At 39.1% G+C, this 22,094-nt stretch overlaps 1 protein-coding gene across 1 annotated transcript in view; it reads right to left on the bottom strand.

Annotated features, from left to right (window-relative positions):
* Positions 1-22,094, bottom strand: part of PRKAR2A (protein kinase cAMP-dependent type II regulatory subunit alpha) — a 65,695-nt gene that overhangs the window by 38,505 nt on the left and 5,096 nt on the right. The window contains exon 2 of the mRNA XM_015102438.4: positions 2,911-2,946. Within this exon, the coding sequence (XP_014957924.2) occupies positions 2,911-2,946 (36 nt within the window). The remainder of the gene's footprint in view (positions 1-2,910; positions 2,947-22,094) is intronic.

Raw genomic sequence — 22,094 nt, 5'->3', positions numbered from 1 at the left:
GAACTGAGAAAGAACGAAAAGGAGACAGATCAATGAGTTGCGAGAGCTGGAGGAGGACAGCACAGGAGCTGGTAGAAGACAGCGGGCAGCGGTGGGTGACCTGATCGAGAATACGGGGGGTTGTGACGCTGGTCCTACCACAGCACAACCACAGCAGTGAGTGGCTGAAGCAGGTGGAAGACCACAACCCTGGAGGAGAAGAGGTCAAGGAATGGAAGGACCAGACGCTGAGAGGATTCTTTATGTAGAAATGAGAACGAACCTGGAGTTATTAGAGGACTAAAACAAGGAGGGGGTGGCTGGGAGAATATAATGTGAGGCTTGAGGCTGAGGGGTCTAGGGAAAAGAGAGAGAGGTCTAGAAGCAACGCGGATCAATAGACACATCCACACATCTGCCATCAGTGTTACAAGGAAAGGGAAAGAGAAGTGAGGCTTGAGGGCAAGCCACGCTTTAGCTAGATCATGATGATGAAGACTGAACTGAGAGTATGGGCTAAGAAATTTACGGGATGTAGCTGAAGACTGAGCAAGAGTTCTAGCGGGTACAAGAATGGGTACTTGGGGATGGGACGGTTAGTACTTAGGCATTAAGCTATCTTTGGGCATTTTATCACCTTGACTGCTTCAAGTTATGTAACCTCTGCTTTGCCCCAGTTTCCCCACCCGAATAATGGGGTAATCAGAGCATGTAACTCATAGTGTTAGTGTAAGGATTATATTCAACAACACAAGGCAGGCATTTAGGAAGACCTTAAAAATGTGTACTGAGTACATAGCCGGCATTCAAAAAACCATTAGCTCTTGCTAACCAGCTATTTTCTCTGCTGCATAATCATTTTTGGTTCTGTTAAGAATTCTTTATTTTCATTTAACATTTGAGTGATATTAACAAGTTTTAACTTTTCAATAAGACTGTAGGAGCTAAGGGTGAGGGATAACACCAAGCACTTGTCTGTGTTCTGCAGAGTTCAAGGACTGAACACACTGACAAAGAGCCTACGCAGCAATTCATCTGTGACCCTCTGTGACCTCTGGAGGAGGCATCACTGCACTCTCCATTTCCCAGGCCTGTCCCAGATGCCAACAGCTAATATTACAAAACTTTGGATAAAACGAGGTGCAGGGAAGAACAGAAATGGGAGATAGCAGCTCATAAGTCTCATACCAGCCTTAATTCCTACTCTATTTCTTCTCCATAAATGACTCTTTTTTTCTTTTTTAGCTGCACCTCGAGGCATAAGGGATCTTAGTCCCTTTTCACCCCCAATCAGGGATTAAACCAGTGCCCCCTGTAGTGACAGCTCAGTCCTAACCACTGGACCACAGGGAATTCCTGTCTCTGTAAATGACTTTTTATAGGAAACAACACATTCTTCCATCTCCTTTCAACAGACTTTGGTGTACAGTCTTAGCAAAAACTTTCTGAAAACATAAATGAGCAGATTCTCTCAAAGAAAAGGACTGTTAGAAAAGGGATTTGGAGCCTTACTAAATATTAGGTCACAGGACAATTTAAAATCAAAAAACTTTCCCAAACAAGGGGATATGAAAGAATGACAGGACACATATAACTCGCATAGCAATTTTGAAACCCATTAACATCCCAACTGTACGACCAAATAAAGTAGATATATCCAGAAGCTTAGCATTTTAATTATAAGAAAAACTTTCAGAAAACATATTTATCAGTTCTATGAAAAAATGGGGACCTTCTCAGCTTAAGAACAATCATGAAATAAAGAGAGATGTATATAGTCAATACAGATTTACTGAGTACTTGCTGTGTGCCAGCAAGTATTCAAGGTACCAGTCACAGATCAAAATTTTTAAGTCAATAAAAGAGCAAAATTAAATAATCTAGATCACAACAGTTAAATGGGAAATGTATTATTAAACTAGTCGCATATAAAAAAATAAAAATAGACCTCCTGTATTTGGAAAATACTCATTTTTTGTTAATAATCAAAGGAATGCCAGATAAAACAATCCGAGGCACTATTTTACTTCTAAATTAAAGGAGTACATTTGTAAGTCAAGAATATAAAAATATATTTAAAATATAAATGAAAGGAGTCAGCACCGCCTGTATTAGTGAGACGGAGGTGAAGAACAGGTCTTGCAGGGCATCTTTCTCCCTGTAGCCTATTTTCTAGACTGTCTCTTGAAAGCAGTGCAAAGAAGAAGCCAAAGCAATGCTCCGTCTCTGACCAGAGACTGCTACTCCCAGCGCTGCAACCGAGGAAGTAATTTAAGGGGCTCAACAACACGAGCAAGAAGTTAATGGCTGACTTCCCCGGCGGTTCAGTGGTTAAGGATCTGCCTGCCAATGCAGGAGACATGGATTCAGCCTCTGCTCCCGGAAGCTCGCACGTGCCAAGCCCATGCTCCACAACTATCGAGCCCAGGCTCCAGAGCCTGCAAACCGCCACTACTGAAGGCCGAGCGCCCTAGAGCCTTGTGCCTCACAAGAGAAACCACCACAGGGAGAGGCCCATGCACCACAACACGGAGTAGCCCCCTCGCCTCAACTGGAGAAAGCCCATGTGCAGCAACAAAGACCCACCACAGCCAAAAAATAAAAATAAATAAACCTTAAAAAATATTAATGGTAAGCATAATCTAGAATGCCAGAAATAGTAATACGAAAAGTTGTTTTTAGAAGCCATAATTATGAACATGGAAAAATATCAATGACATAAATGAGACAACCTTACTATAGTAATCTAAAAATAAGCACATATACATTTAAAACAAAATGAAACAGAACAAAGGCATCATAGGTAATTCTGATAATGTTCTATAATGCTATCAACTTACCTTTTTATTAAAAAGATGAACTTATTTTTATTTAAGATAATCCCATCTTAAAATAGCATTTTAGTAGTATGTTATGAAAAAGAATACATACCTGACACTCGCCGATCAAATCTGCCAGGAATTGGAACTGCAAAACAAAAAAAAATAATGTTTAGTCATCATTGTCACACGACCTATCTTTATTTCCCCTTTTTGTAAAGATCTTTCACAGCAGAACCAGGAAACTCAATATCAAGTTGGTGGGTAAATTCATATTCTTTCATCATCAACCACAGACAGTGGTTCAACATGATCACACACAGACAACATAAAAAATATATATATGTCTTTGAAAACAAACTCTTTATAACTTTAACATGAGTGGCAATTTTATTTCTTCTGCTCACATTCAAGTTCTATCTAATTTGTATCACACCAGATAAGTAAGAAGTCTACTAAATTTACTGGTAATGTCACGATATCAAACATTTAAATTTTCTTCTTTTAAAAATAATTACAAGACCTGCTAACTAATAGTATTTACATTTCCTTTTGAAATAATTTAATGAGTATTACACTAAAATAAAAAAATGAACCATGCAGTTATCCTCTCCTTCAACATGGATGGGTTTTCTCCACCCATGGTCAGCGTATTAATTAGAAAACTGTATCACACGTCTTTAAGTTAAAAAATTTTTTTTCTTTTTGCTAATTTTTCCTGCTTCTCACCTATATCATTCCTTGTGTTTGATGGTTATCTGAATTCTTACTACTGAACTATATCATTTGAACAAGGTGGGTTTTTCTATCTTTGAAGATTAATCTGATTAATTTTATTTTTAAAAAGCATACAGAATATGCCTTATTAATCTCCAAAAAACAGAAATTTGAGGGTTACTGAAAAAGAAATTGAAGATGGCTCTGAGAGCCAAACTCTAATGCAAAGTTTCTAAAACAAATATAGACCCAGGAAGGAGGGAAATGCTCATCTTAATAGGATTAGAATTATCATTTTGCATAGCACAGGGTCAAAGGTATGTTACCGGAACAAATAGGCCAATAATCAAAAGAAAATCCCAGTGGTTCCTAAAAGTACCTACAATAATCTGTCACTACTTCCTCAATAAAAGAGTGGATTAAAAATACAAGCAAATAAAAGAAAAAAGAAAAAAATAAAAATACAAGCAAAGTACCTAGTATATGCCATGCACTGTAGTAGACAATTTAGAAAACATTAGTAAACAAAAAAATCCCTGATTTTATGAAGCTTGAGCAATGCAGGAGAGTTGACTTTGATCATTTGAAAATACAAGTCTCATCACTCAGTAAACAGATGAAAATATACCAGCATAAGCCCTCAATCCAGGCCTCATGGGGTTTCCATAATTAAAACCCCACAAAATATTAGTATACAACCTGAAATTATAAAGCACATAGTGAAACAATTTAGCATGGGTGCTATCAGGGGATACCTCAAAGGGCTAGACAGAAAAATTATAGACCTATCATAAAATAAGAACTGTATGTTTAAAACAAAGACATAAAGAAGGAATCAAAAATTTTAAATGTGAAGTTAAAAATCACTACTTCCATCTATCATGCAAAAAAAAGACAAAATTACTTTTTAAAATTCCTAAAGCATTCCCACAAACTGAAAGAGTTCAAGTGTTTAAAAAAAAAAAAACTGACTTCCAGTGTAAAATGTAATCAAGAACAAGAGACTGAAGGCATTTAGCTCGAATGGATCACTGGGTGGATGAAAAGGTAAACAAAATGGGCACAGACATGCTGCCTAATAAATCTATGTGTTATTTAACTTTAAATTAGTACACATCTTAAAAACTTTTATAGGGTCAGAGGAAACAGCTGCAGTTGGAAGAAGATAACAACGCCAAGGCACACAGAGGATGCAGTCAGTAACTACAGCAGTCAGAGACCACTCATTCTAACTTCACCACTGCTTAGAGAGCTCAAAACACAGCAGATCAGACTTTATGTGAATCCAAGTATTCAACCAGTGTAAATCTGAGAAAATCTTCCAGCAGAAAACAATGCCTAAAATGCTCTCCTTTTCTATCATAAACAAATACTGATAGGGAGTAAGAAAACTTAAAATTTAGGTTATCTGATCTGAAAACATGTGCCTCAAAAATATTAACCAATGCAGTCTCAATGGAAACTAAAAATCATTATTACTGATTAAATGAACTCCTAAACACAGACATACTCTGAAAATTAAAACATGGTTCTTTGAGCATGTAGAATATTTTATGTGGTAAATATTAAGAACATCTGGAGAATTTGAAAACATTTCCCAAAGTCTCTCTTAAATTGAAATGTGATAGACAAGATAACAGAATTTTCCTGTGGCAGGAAATGGCACAAAAGCCTAGAGAACAAAACCCAAGCACGATTAGGGCAGGGCAGAACCCTGTAGCTCAGACGGTAAGGAATCTACGTGTAATGCAGGAGACCTGGGTTTAATCCCTGGGTTGGGAAGATCCTCTGGAGAAGGGAATGGCCTGGAGAATCCCATGGAGAGAGGAGCCTGGCCTGCTACAGTCAGTGGGGTCCCAAAGAATCAGACACAACTAGCGACTAACACTACTACAGCTCAGGACGAAAGACTCTGCGACTCCGGGGAAGGCAAATAGGCACACTCAAAGCCAGGCTGGGAGGATGTTAGCAGCACCAGCTGTGTGCAGAGGCAGAGAAAAGAAGCAGGACGTTAACGAGCGCCTTGTATCTGGGGGGCCTCGGCCTAGTATAACATAGCACAGCATAGCAAATCTCAAAAGCGGAATACAGAGCAGCTGTCAGGGCAGGCCCCTCAGCACGGTTAATCACAACATGGAGACTGCCAGGAAGGGCTGCCACCAAAGGGTGACATTGTGCTGGGCCCTCATAGGCCAGGGGGTGAAAGTGCATCTCTGGGCAAAGCTTGAGGAAAGCCCCAAAGGCAAGAAGGTTTTTGGACTGGAGAAATATCCCAGGGTGCCTGGAAACAGATGAGGGAGAAGTAGGGTGTCAGGGGAGGACCACTCAGTGAAGCAAGAGAAGCCCAAGAAAAAGTGCTGGCTACTGGCTCAGTGGTAAAGAATCCATCTGCCGTGCAGGAGGCACGGAGACTCAGGTTTGATCCCCGAGTTGTGAAGATCCCCTGGAGAAGGAAACGGCAACCCACTCCAGTATTCCTGCCAGGAAAATCCCACGGACAGAGGAGCCTGGCAGGCTATGGGTCAGTGGGGTCGCAAAGAGTTGGACACGACTGAAGCAACTGAGCACAACCCAGTTAGGGTTCTGAGACCCAATCAGTAAACTATAGGACTCACTCTTGGTTCACAATTAAGAAAAGAGAAGGAAAAGAGAAAAGATAAAGTATCTTCCATAAGTTCACACAAATTAATTCTACTTTCTCTGAGGGTCAGAAGAGGGAAAGAATGCTGCTATCCTTTCTTCACTTACTCTTTCTAGAATCTTGTGCTGGTTGAACAAGGTACATGGTCATTGAAGTTTAGAGCAAAAACTCCAACAGTATGTTTGCCCTGGTATGGTAGTTTCTGCCAGTACCTGTGACTATATGATGATAATGAAGTCCATCCCATTGAACTATTTCTCTAGTCTGTCCAACATCTGATATCCATCTTCCCACAATCTACCCAGAGAGAACTCCTAGCAGACCCTGCTGGGCCTCTAGCTATATTATGCACATAAATACTTCCCTCCAATATCAAACTTCTCAAATGAACTGTTTTGTGAGCTGACCACTTTTTTCTTTTTTTTGAGGCTTTTGCAACCTGGCTTCCAACTATAATTAAAGTAGCCTCTTCCAAAATCACAATTTTCCTCTATATTATTCTTCTGTATTATTTCCTCTATCCTTGAGCTAAATAAAAATCAATATTGGCTTTATGAAAATCAATAAATTCAATATTGGTTGGTGCCAAAAACATATTCATTCATTCAACAAATAATTACTGAGCCCTTCTATGACAGGCACTGTGCGATCTAGTGGGGAAATATGAATAAATGTGATTCAGATATGGCCCCTGCCCACAAAGATCTTGAAAGTGAAAGTCGCTCAATCATGTCCGACTCTTTTCAATCCCATGGACTATACAGTTCATGGAATTCTCCAGGCCAGAATACTGGAGTGGGTAGCCTTTCCCTTCTCCAGGGGATCTTCCCAACCCAGGGATCAAACCCAGGTCTCCTGCGTTGCAGGCAGATTCTTTACCAGCTGAGCACAAGGAAGGCCCAACAAAGATCTTAGGAGCTATCTAAAAATGACCAATAATTATCACCATAAGGATGTGATATCTACTGATACTACAACAAAGGCGAGTACAGAGTGTTCTGTGAGCACACAGGAAGAGTGCCTACAGAAAGCCCAGGAAGGCCTGGGCCTATAGTCAGGTCTAGGCATGGTTGGGATGGAAGCTAAGTGGACTTAGGATTTGGGGAAATGAAAGACGTATGGTACGGCATGAGCAATGTGGGAGAGGAACACAGAGATGAGGGAGAAGAGGTGGGCAAGGGTCACTTTGGAAGCCAACCTGTGGCAGAGCCATATTCAGAAGTAATAAACTATGGTTATCTCTATGTCTTTTCTTTTTTGTTCAGCTAGGGGAGAAGAGCAGGAACAAAGATTTAACCTGAAAAAGATTCCCTTGGATATGACTGCAAAACCAGAAGGGAATATATGGAACAGAGTGGCCAAGGCTTAATGAGAGATGAAGTACCAGCTGAAAGAAGAAGAAAGGATTCCCTATTCCAATACTAGGGAGTGGCAGCAAAGTCTTCTAGTATAGAATATCCATCCCTTTGCTCCACTGATTCCCCACCTGAGGGCTCTCTACTTCCCCCCAGTCTTGAACACCTGTGAGACCAACGGAAAGAGGATGGGGGCTCAGACACCCCCAGACCAAAGTGGAGTTGGACAGAACCACTTGGAAATGATCCCTGTGAGTGGATCAGCTGTGGACACAGCATTTCTGTTCAATATGAAGAAACTGGAGCAAAGGGAGTCATCACAGACTGGATTTTATAAAGATCACTCTTGACTACAGCTGGTGGAAGGAGGTAGTGCATGGTCAGATGTGTTGCTGCAGACAGAAGGAAAATAAAAGGAGTCTAACGATTTACAGAAGATTAAAATCTGTATCGTTTAGTGATAAACTCAATGTTTGCTCCGTAACAACATCAACTGAAGTTATACATCTACAATTATAAAAGAAAAAGTATTCAATATGCGCTTCATTCAGTCTATAAATAAGGGTGCTGTCATGGACCCCCAAGTTATAAAATGTCAGAGTGGCAAAGCATTTATGAATTCATCTAATCTGGTCATGGCAAGCAAGTTTCATCTCACATGACAACTTTAATTGATGTCACGGGTCCACCTGAATCATCCTGACTCCTTCCTTTCGTTCATTGCTCACATCTGCTTCATTAACAATTCCATCTGCTCTCCCACCCACTCTTGTTTCTTGAATCAGTCTACCTTTCTCCATATCCACCCCAGTCTGAAGGGCATCATTTCTTGCCAGGATGATTGCAACAGCCTCCAAACCTGTCTTCCCACAGCCCATTTTGCTCTACATCAATCTATCCCCCACACAGTCATCAGAGTGATCTCAAAATTTTGGAAGAAAATCTGGCAGTTTCTGTCAAAACTTTTACTGTGAACTGCCTTTGACCTAGCAATAATTCCACTTTTAAGAATATGTTTTATATATGTATATAAAATACTATATGTAATACTATAATCACTATAGTATTTTAGGTAACAGAAAAAGTGAAAATAATAGTTGTCTAGAAAAAGAAGTTAAGGAAATACTGGTATAGCTAGAGTATGAACTTCTATGCACACATTAAAATTTAGGATGCCACAGACCTACATGAACTGCCAGGGAGACCTTCAAGATAGATATACTGTTAAGTTAGAAAAAAGTTTGACAATCATTATATGAAATAACCCTAATTTTCTAAAAATCTTGTCATCAAACTTTAACATGTCATAAATTTAAAAGCCAATTAGTACTATAAGGCTATAACGAAGAAAACATCAATAAAACAGAGCCCTCTTCTAATCCATCTCTCCCTACTTGCAATTCCTGCTCCCCAGGGGCAACTGCATCAACTCTTTTGGCTATTTCTCCTGGGATTTATTTTACCTTAGCAAACTTCCACTACGAATTCTATGTGTTTTAATTACCCTTTGTCTTTCAACTCTGGAAAAGAATAGGAAAAGGCTTGCAAAGTAGCAGGACATGGATCCCTAACCTCATGAAGCCCCCTGTTCTACTTGTCCTGAATTTTTTGCCACTTACAGACAAAGCTAATCTTTTTCAAACTGAAGTATAGTTTCTTTACAATATTACATTAGTTTCAGCTGTATAATGGACTTCCCTTGTGGCTCAGCTGGTAAAGAATCCTCCTGCAATGAGGGAGACCTGGGTTTGATACCCAGGTTGGGAAGATCCCCTGGAGAAGGGAAAGGGTAACTCCAGTATTCTGGCCTGGAGAATCCCACGGACTCTCAAAGAATCGGACACAACTGAGCGACTTTCACTTTCAACTGTGTAACACAATAATTCAATAAATTTTATAGACTATATCCATTTAAAGTTGCTGCAAAACATTGGCTATACTCCTTGTGCCACACATTACATCCTCATATCTTATTTACTTTATACCTAGTAGTCTGTACCTCTTAATTCCCTTCCCCTATCTTGCCCCTCCTCCCTCAGCCCTCTCCCCACTGGTAACCACCAATTCTCTGTATCTGTGAGTCTGTTTCTGTTTTTTATATTTATTCATTTGCTTTATTTTTTAGATTTCACATATAAGCTAAAACATACCATATTTCCCTCTCAGTCTGACTTTTTCCACTGAGCATAATACCTTCCAGGTCCATCCATGCTACTGCAAATGACAAGATTTCACTCATTTTTATGGCTAATATTCCACTGGGTGTATGTATGTGTACGTATACATCACATCTGGGTTTTTTTGGGTCCATGATTCATGCGGGATCTTAGTTCCCCAACCAAAAATGGAACCTATGTCCCCTACACGAGAGAATACAGTCTTAACCACTCAACCACCAGGGAAGCCCCTGCGCCACATCTTTATCTGCATTCATGGGCTGATGGACACTCAGGTTGCTTCTGTATCTTGGCTAAAGAATGCTGCTGTGAACACAGAGGCGTATTTATCTTTCCAAAGTAATGTTTCCGTTTTCTTCATATATATATCTAAAAAACCTAATCTTGGTCAATGCAGAAGCCAAAAGGAAATTCTGCTGATCCAGATAACAAACAATGCTGAAAATTATGGAGATGAAAATAAATAAAAACATATAACATTTACGTGCCAGGAAGGGACTTCCCTGGAGGTCCAGTGGTTAAGACTCTGCACTCCCAATTTGATCCCTGGTCAGGGAACTAAGATCCCACATGCGTCTTGGTCAAGGAAAAAAAAAAAAAAAAGTTATGTGCCAAGATCTGCCCTGAACACTTCATGGTTATTAAGTCACTTAACTCTGATACAAACTTTATGAGGTACTATCATATTTATGAAGTCATTAAGTACAGAAACTTATGAGGTACTATTACACTTAGATAAAGAATCTAAGGAAAGAAAGGTTAAATAACTCATTCTACTAACAAAGGTGGAACCAGACTGAGCGCAGGCACTCTCAGCTTCATAGCCCATGCTCTCAGCCATGGAAGGACAACATCCAAAATCAGCCCGGGGATGCCACCACGTAACACTCACATCAGTGTAACTGTGTGAATGCACCTTCTTTCTTGAAATGTCTAAAATGTCTTTTTAAATGACATTTAGAGCCCCCGGTAGAAATCTGCATTTGGAATCTTGACATGAGACTAATTCAGTTTATCAAATATTAGTACTTACCAACTAATCAAAATTTACTGATGAACCTGGTCCAAAACTGAGTACTTTTCTAAGATCAGCATTAACAGTTCTTTTAAAAACTTTTTGTTTTCCCCACTTAAGTTCATTTTAAGTACAAAGACTGAGTCAATATAAAGAAAAACAGAAGTAACCATAACTGTACTTGACAGCTTAACCTCTCGGGGAGGCCTGGGATTGCAATAGCAAGAGATAAGATGGGAAGAAAAAAAAAAAAGCTTTATTTTTCTTAATGTGATAGCCTTATTGAGATATAATCCACATATCACATAGTTAACCATTTATAGTATGCAACGGTTGTTAGTATATTCAAAGAATTGTGTCTCCATTACTATAATCAATTTTAGATCTTTTTCCACACCTCAAAAAGAAACCCTATATCCATTAGCACTCCCTCCCCATTCCGCCCAATCCCCTTGGCCCCAGGCAACCAGTAATTTACTGTCTCTATAGATTTGCCTTTTCTGGACATTTTGTATAAGCAGAATACAATATGTGGCCTTTCACAGCACCTTTTAGTACTTCATTTCTTTTTGTTGTCAGACAGTTTCACTGTATGGATATACTACATTCATCTATCCATTCATCAGCTGGTGAACACCTGGGTTTTTTCCACTTTTTGGCTATTAAGAATAACATTACTATGAACCTTCATGTATACACATTTTACACGTTTTCATTTCTCTTGGGTATACATCTAGGAGTGAAATTGGTGGGTTGTATGGTAACTCCATACTTAAGTTTTTGAGGAACGGCCAGACTGTTTTCCATTTTCCACTCCTACTAGCAGGATGGGAGGGTTCCAGTTCTTCCATATCTTGGTCAACACTTGTTAATACTTTTTTATTGTTATAACAGTGGGTATAAAGTAGTATCTCATCATGGTTTTGATTTGCATTTCTAATGACTGATGTAAACAGTTTTATTTATTACTGCTAAAAATCCTTATTTCTGAAGAGCTAACAAATTTTTATTCACTATCATCTTAAAAAAAAAAAATGATACTCTCTCCTCTCCTCTGTGACTTGATGCTGAAAAACTTTACAATAACTGCTTTCTTGCTGGCCTTGAATCTTTGTTCTTCAAAGGATTATCTGTTACAATTACTGATAATAGGTAGAAGTTACTTTGATCATTTATTTTTCTTTAGAAACACTAAAGTTAAAATGTTTATCTAAATATTTGTGAAAACATCTGCAGGGGCATATTCATTCTCACTGATTAAATAATGGCTTATCCTGGACATCCTCATTTGCTTTGAACAATGTATCACATATCCAGTAGGAGGAGATGTGACAAAAACCACTATCCGAACAAGAAAATATAATTCATTGTTCAACTGTGTCATTAGCTTCCACTCTGCTACCATTTCCTTCCATTCCTTTAAGGCCAGAATTAGTGTGCATGCTACTAGGAGCAAAATCTGAGATACCTGAAAATTTTAAGACCTGGCTTATGAAACTGTAGCCCAACAGAATCAAATTTAACTCCCCACACCACTTTTAGTATAACGGTGATGTACCTCTGCTTCTATTTCCTTCTCTCCCCGAATCACCAAATACTTTTCTGGAAGACAAATGTTCAGGGAAACAGCTTTGTAGGAGGAACCCGAAGGAAGGTTCAATTAGATTAAAAGTTCTTTATTATATGAAATTGGGCAGTTGATGATTATGTGATTATGTGAAAGCAGAAAGGCACCTTAGTACTCTCAATCTATCCTGTTCAATTTGCTCAAATACCCTATTAAGTAGAATTTCTATATAAGGTCAACAAACACTCCTCCATCAATACTCAAATCTAGTGGAGTTGATTCCCAAGCCTACTTGGTGAAGAAGTGAGAGCCTGCAGTCCAGGCACAGGACACCCACTTTCTGGCCTGGAGACACTGAGACGCACAATGAAGGAAGTGCTGAGGTTAGGGATGCGACCAAAAATGGAGCTGGGCCAGAGCACATGTGCCCTACCTTTTTACAGACACGCTCCATTTAATCTTCTTTCTTGAAGACTCTCATCCCCAACGACCAGCACTTCTTTTTCATTTAATTAGAAAAAAATTTTTTACATGGAATGACCTTTTTAAAAAGTCTTAACTACTTTATAACTGTTTCTACCACTTTGCCACTTTTGTGACTGAGTTCGTCTTGATTTTGTGGGGTGAAATTATAATACATTTAATGAACTAAACTAAAGGAAGTCAGTTGGAAAGGAAGCAGGCAAAGTTGGAACATTTGTATTTTTCTACAGCAATGAGAGAAGTCTAAAAAGTATTCATGCTGACCACCTGTAGAAACTAAGTAACTCTCTGCATAGTGAGACTTTGTAAGATACAAAATAAAGAGATGTTTCTAAGCATTCGAGGTCAGCAAATTCAGAAATAAGTGTTCTTCATGATCAAGGCAGTCTGTCTGATGAAGCACTGTGGAGGTACCCACTGGACAGTAAAAACTTCCTCCTGAGTAGAACTCAGACACCCTCACCAGACGCAGCGTGGCTGTGCTCCTCACTCCCTGGGAGGCTGGCAGCTCACCTTTCCTGTCTGTCCCTTCCTCATTCTACTGCATCTCCCTGACACCTACCATTGTTGGTGAGGGTAAGGCAGTGAGATGGGCGAGAGACAAACCGGAATCTGATCAAGCTGACGTAGCAGTGGTCCTCAAACTTTAGGATACACCAGAATCATTGAGAAGACTGAAGGCCTCTTCTTCAGAGTTTCTGATTCAACAGGCCTGGAGTGAAGCTAAGAATCTGTATTTCTAATAAGTTTCCCAGATGATGCTGATATTACTGATCCTGGAACCTCATTTGAAAACCACTGCTCTAGTGCCAATTATGAAATGAGAGGAAAAACAGGGGATGGGGGACTTTGATGCAAACATCATGGCGATGCAATCAGCAAAACTCTATAAAATAAACTTTATTCTACAAATAGTCTTCAAAGAAAACGAGAGAGATCAAGAAAGATCCTACAGACTAAAGGAGGCTTAAAAGATAAGGCAGTCAAATGTAATTCTTGACCTTATCTGAAGATGTGTGGAGAAGTGTCAATACAGATTGAATATTAGATATTAATGAATTATTGTTTATTTTAGATATGGTAAAAGTTTTGTGGATATATTTTTAGAACTAGTCCTGAGGGACATAAACCTAAATACTTATGGATAAAATTATTTTTGATATTTAAAAAAGTAATAAAAGAGGAAGGTAGTCTGAGTCACGAGCTGGGGTCAGGAGAACTGATTCTGAAAATCTTTACCTAACTTCTTGTTCAGTGAAATTGTGTGCTAGCTTGATACTGGTATAGTAAATACATGGGTAAAGACTCCCCAAGAGAAATTAGCAAACACTATAAATCAAGTCACCGCCCAAAAGTTAACAGAGTTGGGGATAAAGAGACGATGGGGGATATTACACTATTCATTTTACTACTGTCCATTGACACGTTCCATCACTTAAAAAAGGGTAGAAAAGAAAACCAGCATTCCTGGGAGGGGATAGGGGAGCCAGGGGACAGAGAAATTCTGATACAGTGGTCCATTTAACCTCTCTCCGAAAACACTGCCCTAATACACACATCCAGCCAGCAAACAGTCATTTATTCTGAAACAACCATTGGCACCCACAACCCCCTGTCCCCATCCTCTGGACATCTCTCTGGTCCTAAAGTACTCACTGCCTAGAAAACCCATCTCTAACGCAGCCCCAGTGTCCTGCCAAAGAATGAAAATGCAAATCCAAGAGCTGAGATTCCTTCTCTACCACAGAATGCAAAAATTCCATGTGTCTACTACATTACATTAAAAACTCCTAAGGAATAAGTATGGGGACGTTCCTACCACCTTTTGTCTGGCGCAGACCTTGTCATACACAGACACTAAACGTAGATGGACTGAATGAATGAGGCCCTAATTGGGCCAGAAAGGACTAAAAGCCATGCCCCCCTTCTTGGGTATATCACCTCATCAACTCACATCTGGCCACTAATTTAAGTTGAATTGTAACAGGAATATAAAACTATTCTGACACCAACTGGTAAACCTCAATACAATTCTGATGCTAACCCTCAGAGTAGCACCAGAGTCCACATTTCAGGGACATGGTCCCCAACAAGACTGCCCTTACTCCAGTTGCTAGCTGCACTTCAGTGGTCCTGGGCCACCAACATGTCTAACCAACTGGTTACAAATTCACAGGTTCCCACAACTCTCAGGTTTGACTTGCTACAACAACTCACAGGACTTTAGGAGATGGCAACCGACTCCAGTATTCTTGCCTGAAAAACTCCATGTACAGGGGAGCCTGGCAGGCCACAGTCCATGGGGTCGCAAAGAATCATATATGACTGAGCACGCACTCACACACACCTGTTCCTGGGGTTTCCCTGCTAGTTCAGTGGGTAAAGAATCCACCTGAGAATGCAGGAGACACAGGAGATGCGGGTTTGATCCCTGGGTCAGGATGATCCCCTGGAGAAGGAAATGGCAACCCACTCCAGTATTCTTGCCTGAAAAACTCCATGGACAGAGGAGCCTGGCGGGCTACAGTCCACGGAGTCACAAAGAGTTAGATGACTGAACACACACAAGCAAGCACATACCTATTATTACAGTTTTATTATAAAGGATACAAAGCAGTAGAAGCTAAATGAAGACACACAGACAGCACAGTCTGGGAGGACCCTGAAGAGTTTCTCTTCTCACAGAAACAGGGTGCCAGCCAGGAAGTTCTGCCACGCTTCCATGTCCAGAGCTTTATTGGGGTTTCATTCCACAGATACGATTGACTGAATCATGGGCTACAACGTTAAATTCAACCTCCAGTCCCTCAACTTTCCCCAGAGGTCAGATTGGCTCAAAGCTCCAATGTCCTAATTACATGGTTGGTTTTTCTGGTGACCAGGCCCCATTTTGAATCATCTCATTCACATAAACTCAAGTCTGATCCAAGGGGGCTTATGTATAACAAAAATATTTCCATTACTTGGGAAATTCTAAGAGTTTTAGAAGTTCTGTGCCAGGAATCTGGGACAAAGGCCAGACATGTTCTTTATTATTCAACAAAAACAAACTGTGAAAACTCCCTAGCCAACTTACAAAAATAAAGAAAGCATGAAAAAAGCTATACAAGACCACTCATTTTAGGGTGTTAAATCCCTCTCTCACTTGCTGGCATTTCAGATCCCAATCATATGCTAGACCTACACAACACTTAAAAATCTGGTATGCATTAAATTGAACCATACTCTGAGAATTATCTGTGGATCACTATCAACAGAAACAAAACAAAACAAAACAAAACAAAACCCAGAGCATCACCAATCAGACATGACTTCTCTGTGAGTTGAGAAACCAACCCATTAGTTGAACACTGGACTCTTGGTTTGGTAAGAGTAAGACAGAGCAGTTGTCCTGTTAATGATCACAGAGTCACCAAACAAAAAGCTTTAATAATCTTTCTGAAGACAGTCATCAAGCATTTACAGCATGAAGCAAATTCTCCTCTAATCATCGTTCTACTTTTGTTTAAAAATAATGGATGTCTAAAAAAAAAGGTTTAATAATAATACCGCAGGAAAAAAAACAGTAACATTGCAAACTGAACGATAATTCTCCGGCCACTGGTTTACCAACAAAATCTTCATCCAAATCTTGACATCTTTAGTCACTGTCTTCACACACATTATCTTGTGGGTATCACATCTGAAAACTGTTATTAACAAATTCCCTAGCAGATATCAGGGCTTGGACTTAAAAACTCAAACCATCTATTTTTTAATCTTAAATTCATTTAAAGAGAATCTCAAATGCAAAAGAAATAATATAAGATAAACATGCCTGTTTTTCTTTTTTTTTCCTGGCCTCATCTGCAGTAGAAGCGTGGAGTCTTAACCACTGGATCACCAGGGAAGCCCCATGATTACCTTTTAATTCCAAAGAGTCATACACTACATTTCACACTAAACAGGAAAAAATACATACATGAGAAAAACTTATTGTGATGATACAAAATGCCAGAAGAGCCCTAGCAGATCATGTTATCTTTTTTTATTTGAAATATAATTGACTTTCAATATTATATTAATTTCAGATGTATGCTGCTAAGTCCCTTCAGTCGTGTCTGACTCCGTGCGACCCCATAGACGGCAGCCCACCAGGCTCTACCATCCCTGGGATTCTCCAGGCAAGAATACTGGAGTCAGTTGCCATTTCCTTCTCCAAAGCATGAAAGTGAAAAGTGAAAGTGAAGTCGCTCAGTGGTGTCTGACTCTTAGCGACCCCATGGACTGCAGCCTACCATGGGATTTTCCAGGCAAGAGTACTGGAGTGGGGTGCTATTGCCTTCTCCATTCAGATGTATAACATAGTAATTTAATATTTTTATATGCTACAAAATGATCACCATAGTAACTTGCTACCACCTGTCACCATAAAAAATGATTATCATCCTATTACCTATATTCCCTATGCTGTACGTTACATCCTTGTGACATACTTGTTTTATTATTGGAAGTGTGAACCTCTTAATCTCCCTCACCAATTTCACTCTTCCCCTGACTTTATGGTAACCACCAGTTTGCTCTCTGTATCTGTTAGTCTGTTTCTGTTTTAATACACTTGTAAATGTTTTATTTTTTAAGTTCTATATACAAGTGAAACCATACAGTATTTGTCTTTCTCTGTCTGACCTATTTCATTCAGCATAATACCCTCTAGGTCCATCGATGTTGTCATAAATGGCAAGATGTCATTCTCTCTTTTAGCTGAGTAATACTCCACCTGTAAATATATACCACATCTTTATCCATTCCTAACAATGGGCACTCAGGTTGCATTCTTATCTTGCTTCTGTAAATAATGCTGCCTTGAGCACAGCGGTGTGTTTATCTTTTTGAATTAGCGTTTTTGCTTTCTTTTGGAAAAAACCCAGAACTGGGATTGCTCAGTCATACAATAGTTCTCTTTAAATTTTTTTGGAAAACCTCCCTACTGTTTCCCCTTAGCTTAGATGTTCACCTCTGAGATTCAAATAAGTAAAAGACAAAGCCTTGAATTAAGAGCACACAGAAGTAAACCTTAAATTATCCTTTAAATTAAATAATAGCTAAAGCAAATAGCATTCCTCTCTCATTTCTGAATATGAGATGTCCCCACTTTTCCCCTCCATTCTAATCCAGCTCCCCATCCCCGACTCTAGGACCTTGCTCCATCAGACACTAGCTCTCCACTGTCTCCTTTCCCTCTGCATGTGAACATGCTTATGGTGACTCTAACTGAACAAAACAAAATCAGAGACCTGCCTTCATATGTGTACTTCTTCAAGCTACCACCAAGTCCTTTCTTCTTCAAAACATACTCACCATTTTTATCTAAATTTTCTGCAGGCTCTGTCTTCTTTCCTTCTTTATTTCCTCCTTCACTCCCTCCCTCCCTCCCTCCCTCTCTCTCTCTCTCTCACACACACACTCCCTGACCCACTGGCACCTGACCTCTTCCATCACAACCCCACTAGAGCCTCTATCCCCAAGAATCACAGCTCAGTCAATCATTTCAACACTGGCTTTATCCAATTTGACCTCTTCACTGCTTCCAACACCACTGATGCCGGTTTCAGTAACCTTTATTCAGCATAGTACTGAAAACCCTACCAGAGCAATTAGGCAAGTTAAATAAATAAAAGGGCATTCAAATCAAAAAGGAACAATAAAACTATTCACAAATTACATGACCGTATATACAGAAAAATCCTAAAGAATCCACAAGTTGCAGGGTACAAGATCAACATACAAAAATCAGGTGCAGCCACATATATTCACAATCAACAAACTGAGTATGAAGTTTAAGAAAACAAGTTTTGTGTTTTTGTTTTGCAGAAATGGAAAACCTGATCCTAAAATTCATACAGAATTGCAAGGAGTCCTGAAAAGTCAAAAGAATCTTGAAAAAGAAGAACAAGATAGTGGTGACAGTTACAGAAAATCATGAATGTACTGAATGCCCCTGAACTGTATACTTGAAAATGGTACCACAGTACATTTTATGTATGTTCTATCAAAATAAAAAATGCATTATGACAGCTATGTAAAGAAAATTTTAAATGCTTATAGCCTTTTCTGTTAAAAAAAAATAATAAGGCAAGAAAAAAATGAGAGGCAGTTGAGGCATGAAATAAAATGAATAGTATAATGGCATTAAATGCAGCCTAAAGTCAAACCATGCTTATTATATGGTCTTGGATAGTTTCTAGGTCTCAATTTCCTTATCTGTAAAATGGAGATAATTATAGTCCCTACCTTTTTCAAAAGATCAGGAGGATTCAATGAGATAATGCATAATAAATAACTGAGCACTGAGACTAATACAAGAATAAAGGCTTAATAAATGCAAGCTGTCCTAATCGCAGAACAGTATTTATGGATAAATTACGTAAAATGTAGAAAAAGAGTAAAAAAAAAAAAAAAGTCTCCTCCAGCTGTTATTTCCAGAGCAAGTTGAAGAAATACATAGTGTGTACACTTTATGAACAATCACGCTGCACATGTGCGATTTGCGCACCTTTTTGCATGTTTTACTTCAAAAAAAGTTTACCTGACTGAAAAAGAAAGGTGACTGCACAATATTGTGAATGTACTGTACTGATGGCACTGAACTGTACACTTAAAATGGTTAAAATGGCAAATTTTACATTACATACAGTTTACCACAATTCTTTACACGGAGGTAAAAGGAAAGAAAGGTGATTTTGGTGACAATGTAGAGTATAGATGGGTGGAAGACAGATGAGTGGGAGACCTACAGGATGCATCCAGTTAAGAAGCAATATCAGGATTTCCCTGGTGGTCCACGGGCTAAGATGCCATGTTCCCAATGCAGGGGGCCTGGGTTCATTTCCTGGACAATGAACTAGATCCCACATGCTGCAACTGAAAGTTCACATGCCACAACTAAGACCTGGTGCAGTCAAATAATTTTTCTCTTTTAAGAAGTAATAAAAAGCAAACCCAAGGCAGGGAAGGGACAGTAGGGAAGGAGAAGATGGGGGAACCCAGAGATCAAAATAAATGAAAGTGAAAGAGTGCAAAAGAGAGAGGAAGAAAGTGATGGATTTCTGAGTTTCTTGCTGAAGAAATCAGAAAAAGGTGACTGCAGAGAAAACAGAACTGTGTGACAGCTAAGTTGACAACATTAGTTTTAGGCATCATGAGTTTGAGAGATGAATGAGAGGTGGCCAGCTGACAAGACAATCATAAATAGTGTGTGTGTCTAACAGCAAGTTTTGATTCTGAAGGTCCAGGTTCAAGGCAGGTTCAATGCTTAGGAAGGGAACTGTCACTGAGGGAGAAACAGTAAACAAACCAAATTCAGGGGATCATCAACAGACATTTAAAGGACAGAGGTGAGAGAGTCAAGACACAGGGGAATAAAGACACCGATGCCAAGGAGGGAGAAAGTTTCAAAGAGGGCTGGTTCAACTGTGTCAAAATCCTCCTGAGAGACCCAGATATCCCAGATATGTGAACTGTAGAAATATTATTATAATTACACAAGTCTCAAAAAAGTTCCAATAATGCAGTTTAAACCAACTCCAACTGTTATGTGGTATACACTGTGGAATAAAAAATGCTGGGGAAATATCCTAAGGAATCCACTAAAAAACTAGAGAACTAATAAGTTCAGCAAGACTGCAAGATACAAGATCAATATCTTAAAAATAACTGTATTTCTATACATTTGCAATGATCAATCTGAAAATGAAATTAAGAAAACAATTTCATTTACAATCACTTCATGAGAAATAAATTACTTGGGAATAAATTTAACAAAAGAAGTGGAAACTTTATAGTCTAAAAACTACAAGACACTTGTGGTTCTTTAATTTAGAAATTACAGAAGATCTCAATAAATGAAAAGACATTCTATATTCACAGATCTGAAGACTTAACATTGTTAGAAGACAATACTCGCCAAATTAATCTACAAATTCAATGCAATTTCTATCAAAATCCCAGTTGGCCTTGTTGCAGAAATTGACAAGTTAATCCTACAATTCATATGGAAATGCAAATAGGCAAAACAACTCTGAAAAAGAACAAAGTTGGAAATTTCACATTTCCTGATTCCAAAACTACTACAAATCTACAGTAGTCAAGGAATGCAGGAGTGGCACACAGTCAGATATACAGATCAATGGAATAGAACTGAGAGTTCAAAACAGACTCTCGCATTTACAGTCAATTGATTTTCAACAAGAGTACCAAGACAATTAAATGGGGAAAGAATAGTCTTTTTAATAAGCGGTGCTGGGGACTTCCTGGTGGTACAGCGACTAAGACTCTGTGCTCCTAATGCATCGGGCCTAGATTCAATCCCTGATCAGGGTACTGGATCCCACATGCCACAACTAAGTTGCAACATGGTGCAACTAAGATCTGGTGTAGCCAAATAAATAAATACTAAAAAAAAAAAAAAAAGTGGTGCTGGAAAAACCACATATAAAAGAATGAAGTACCTTACTTCTTAAACAAAAAATAACAAAAATGTACTACAACCTAGGGACGTTGGCAGTCCAGTGCGTAAGATTCCACACTTCCACTGCACAGGGCACAGGTTTGATCCTTGCCTGGGGAACTAAGTTCTCTCCTACGTTGTGTGGCCAAAAAAAAAAAAAAAAAAAAAAACCCCCAAAGTACTACAATCTAAATGTAAAGCTAAAACTGTAAAACTCATACAAGAAAACAGAGAGGTTAATCTTCATGACCTTGGGTCTGGCAATGGCTTCTTAAATAAGATACCCATGAGATCATGAAGATTCGGACACGACTAAGCGACTTCACTTTCACTTTTCACTTTCATGCATTGGAGAAGGAAATGGCAACCCATTCCAGTGTTCTTGCCTGGAGAATCCCAAGGACGGCAGAGCCTGGTGGGCTGCCGTCTATGGGGTCGCACAGAATCGGACACGACTGAAGCGACTTAGCAGTAGCAGCAGCAGCAAGGCACAAACAATAAAAGACGATACACTGGACTTAGTAAAAATTTAAAACTCATGCTTCAAAAGACAGTATCAAAAAAGTAAAACGACAACCTGCTAAATGCAGAGTGTATTTTTTAGTCATATATCTGGTAAAGGACTTGTTTAGAATATACAAAGAACTCTCAGAACTTACCAATAAAAAGACAAACCAATTTAAAAAAGTGGACTAAGGACCTGAATAGACATTTCTTCAAAGATACACAAATGACCAACACACACATGGAAAGATGCTCAATATCACTAGGAAACTGCAAAGTGAAGCTACAATGAGGTAGCTACTACTTCCTACCCACTGCTAAGTCGCTTCAGTCGTGTCCGACTCTGTGT

Source organism: Ovis aries, chromosome 19 (genome assembly GCF_016772045.2).
Source record: "Ovis aries strain OAR_USU_Benz2616 breed Rambouillet chromosome 19, ARS-UI_Ramb_v3.0, whole genome shotgun sequence".
Classification (NCBI taxonomy): Eukaryota; Metazoa; Chordata; class Mammalia; order Artiodactyla; family Bovidae; genus Ovis; species Ovis aries.
Note: the sequence above shows the minus strand (reverse complement) of the source record. Positions and strands in the feature narration are given on the sequence as shown.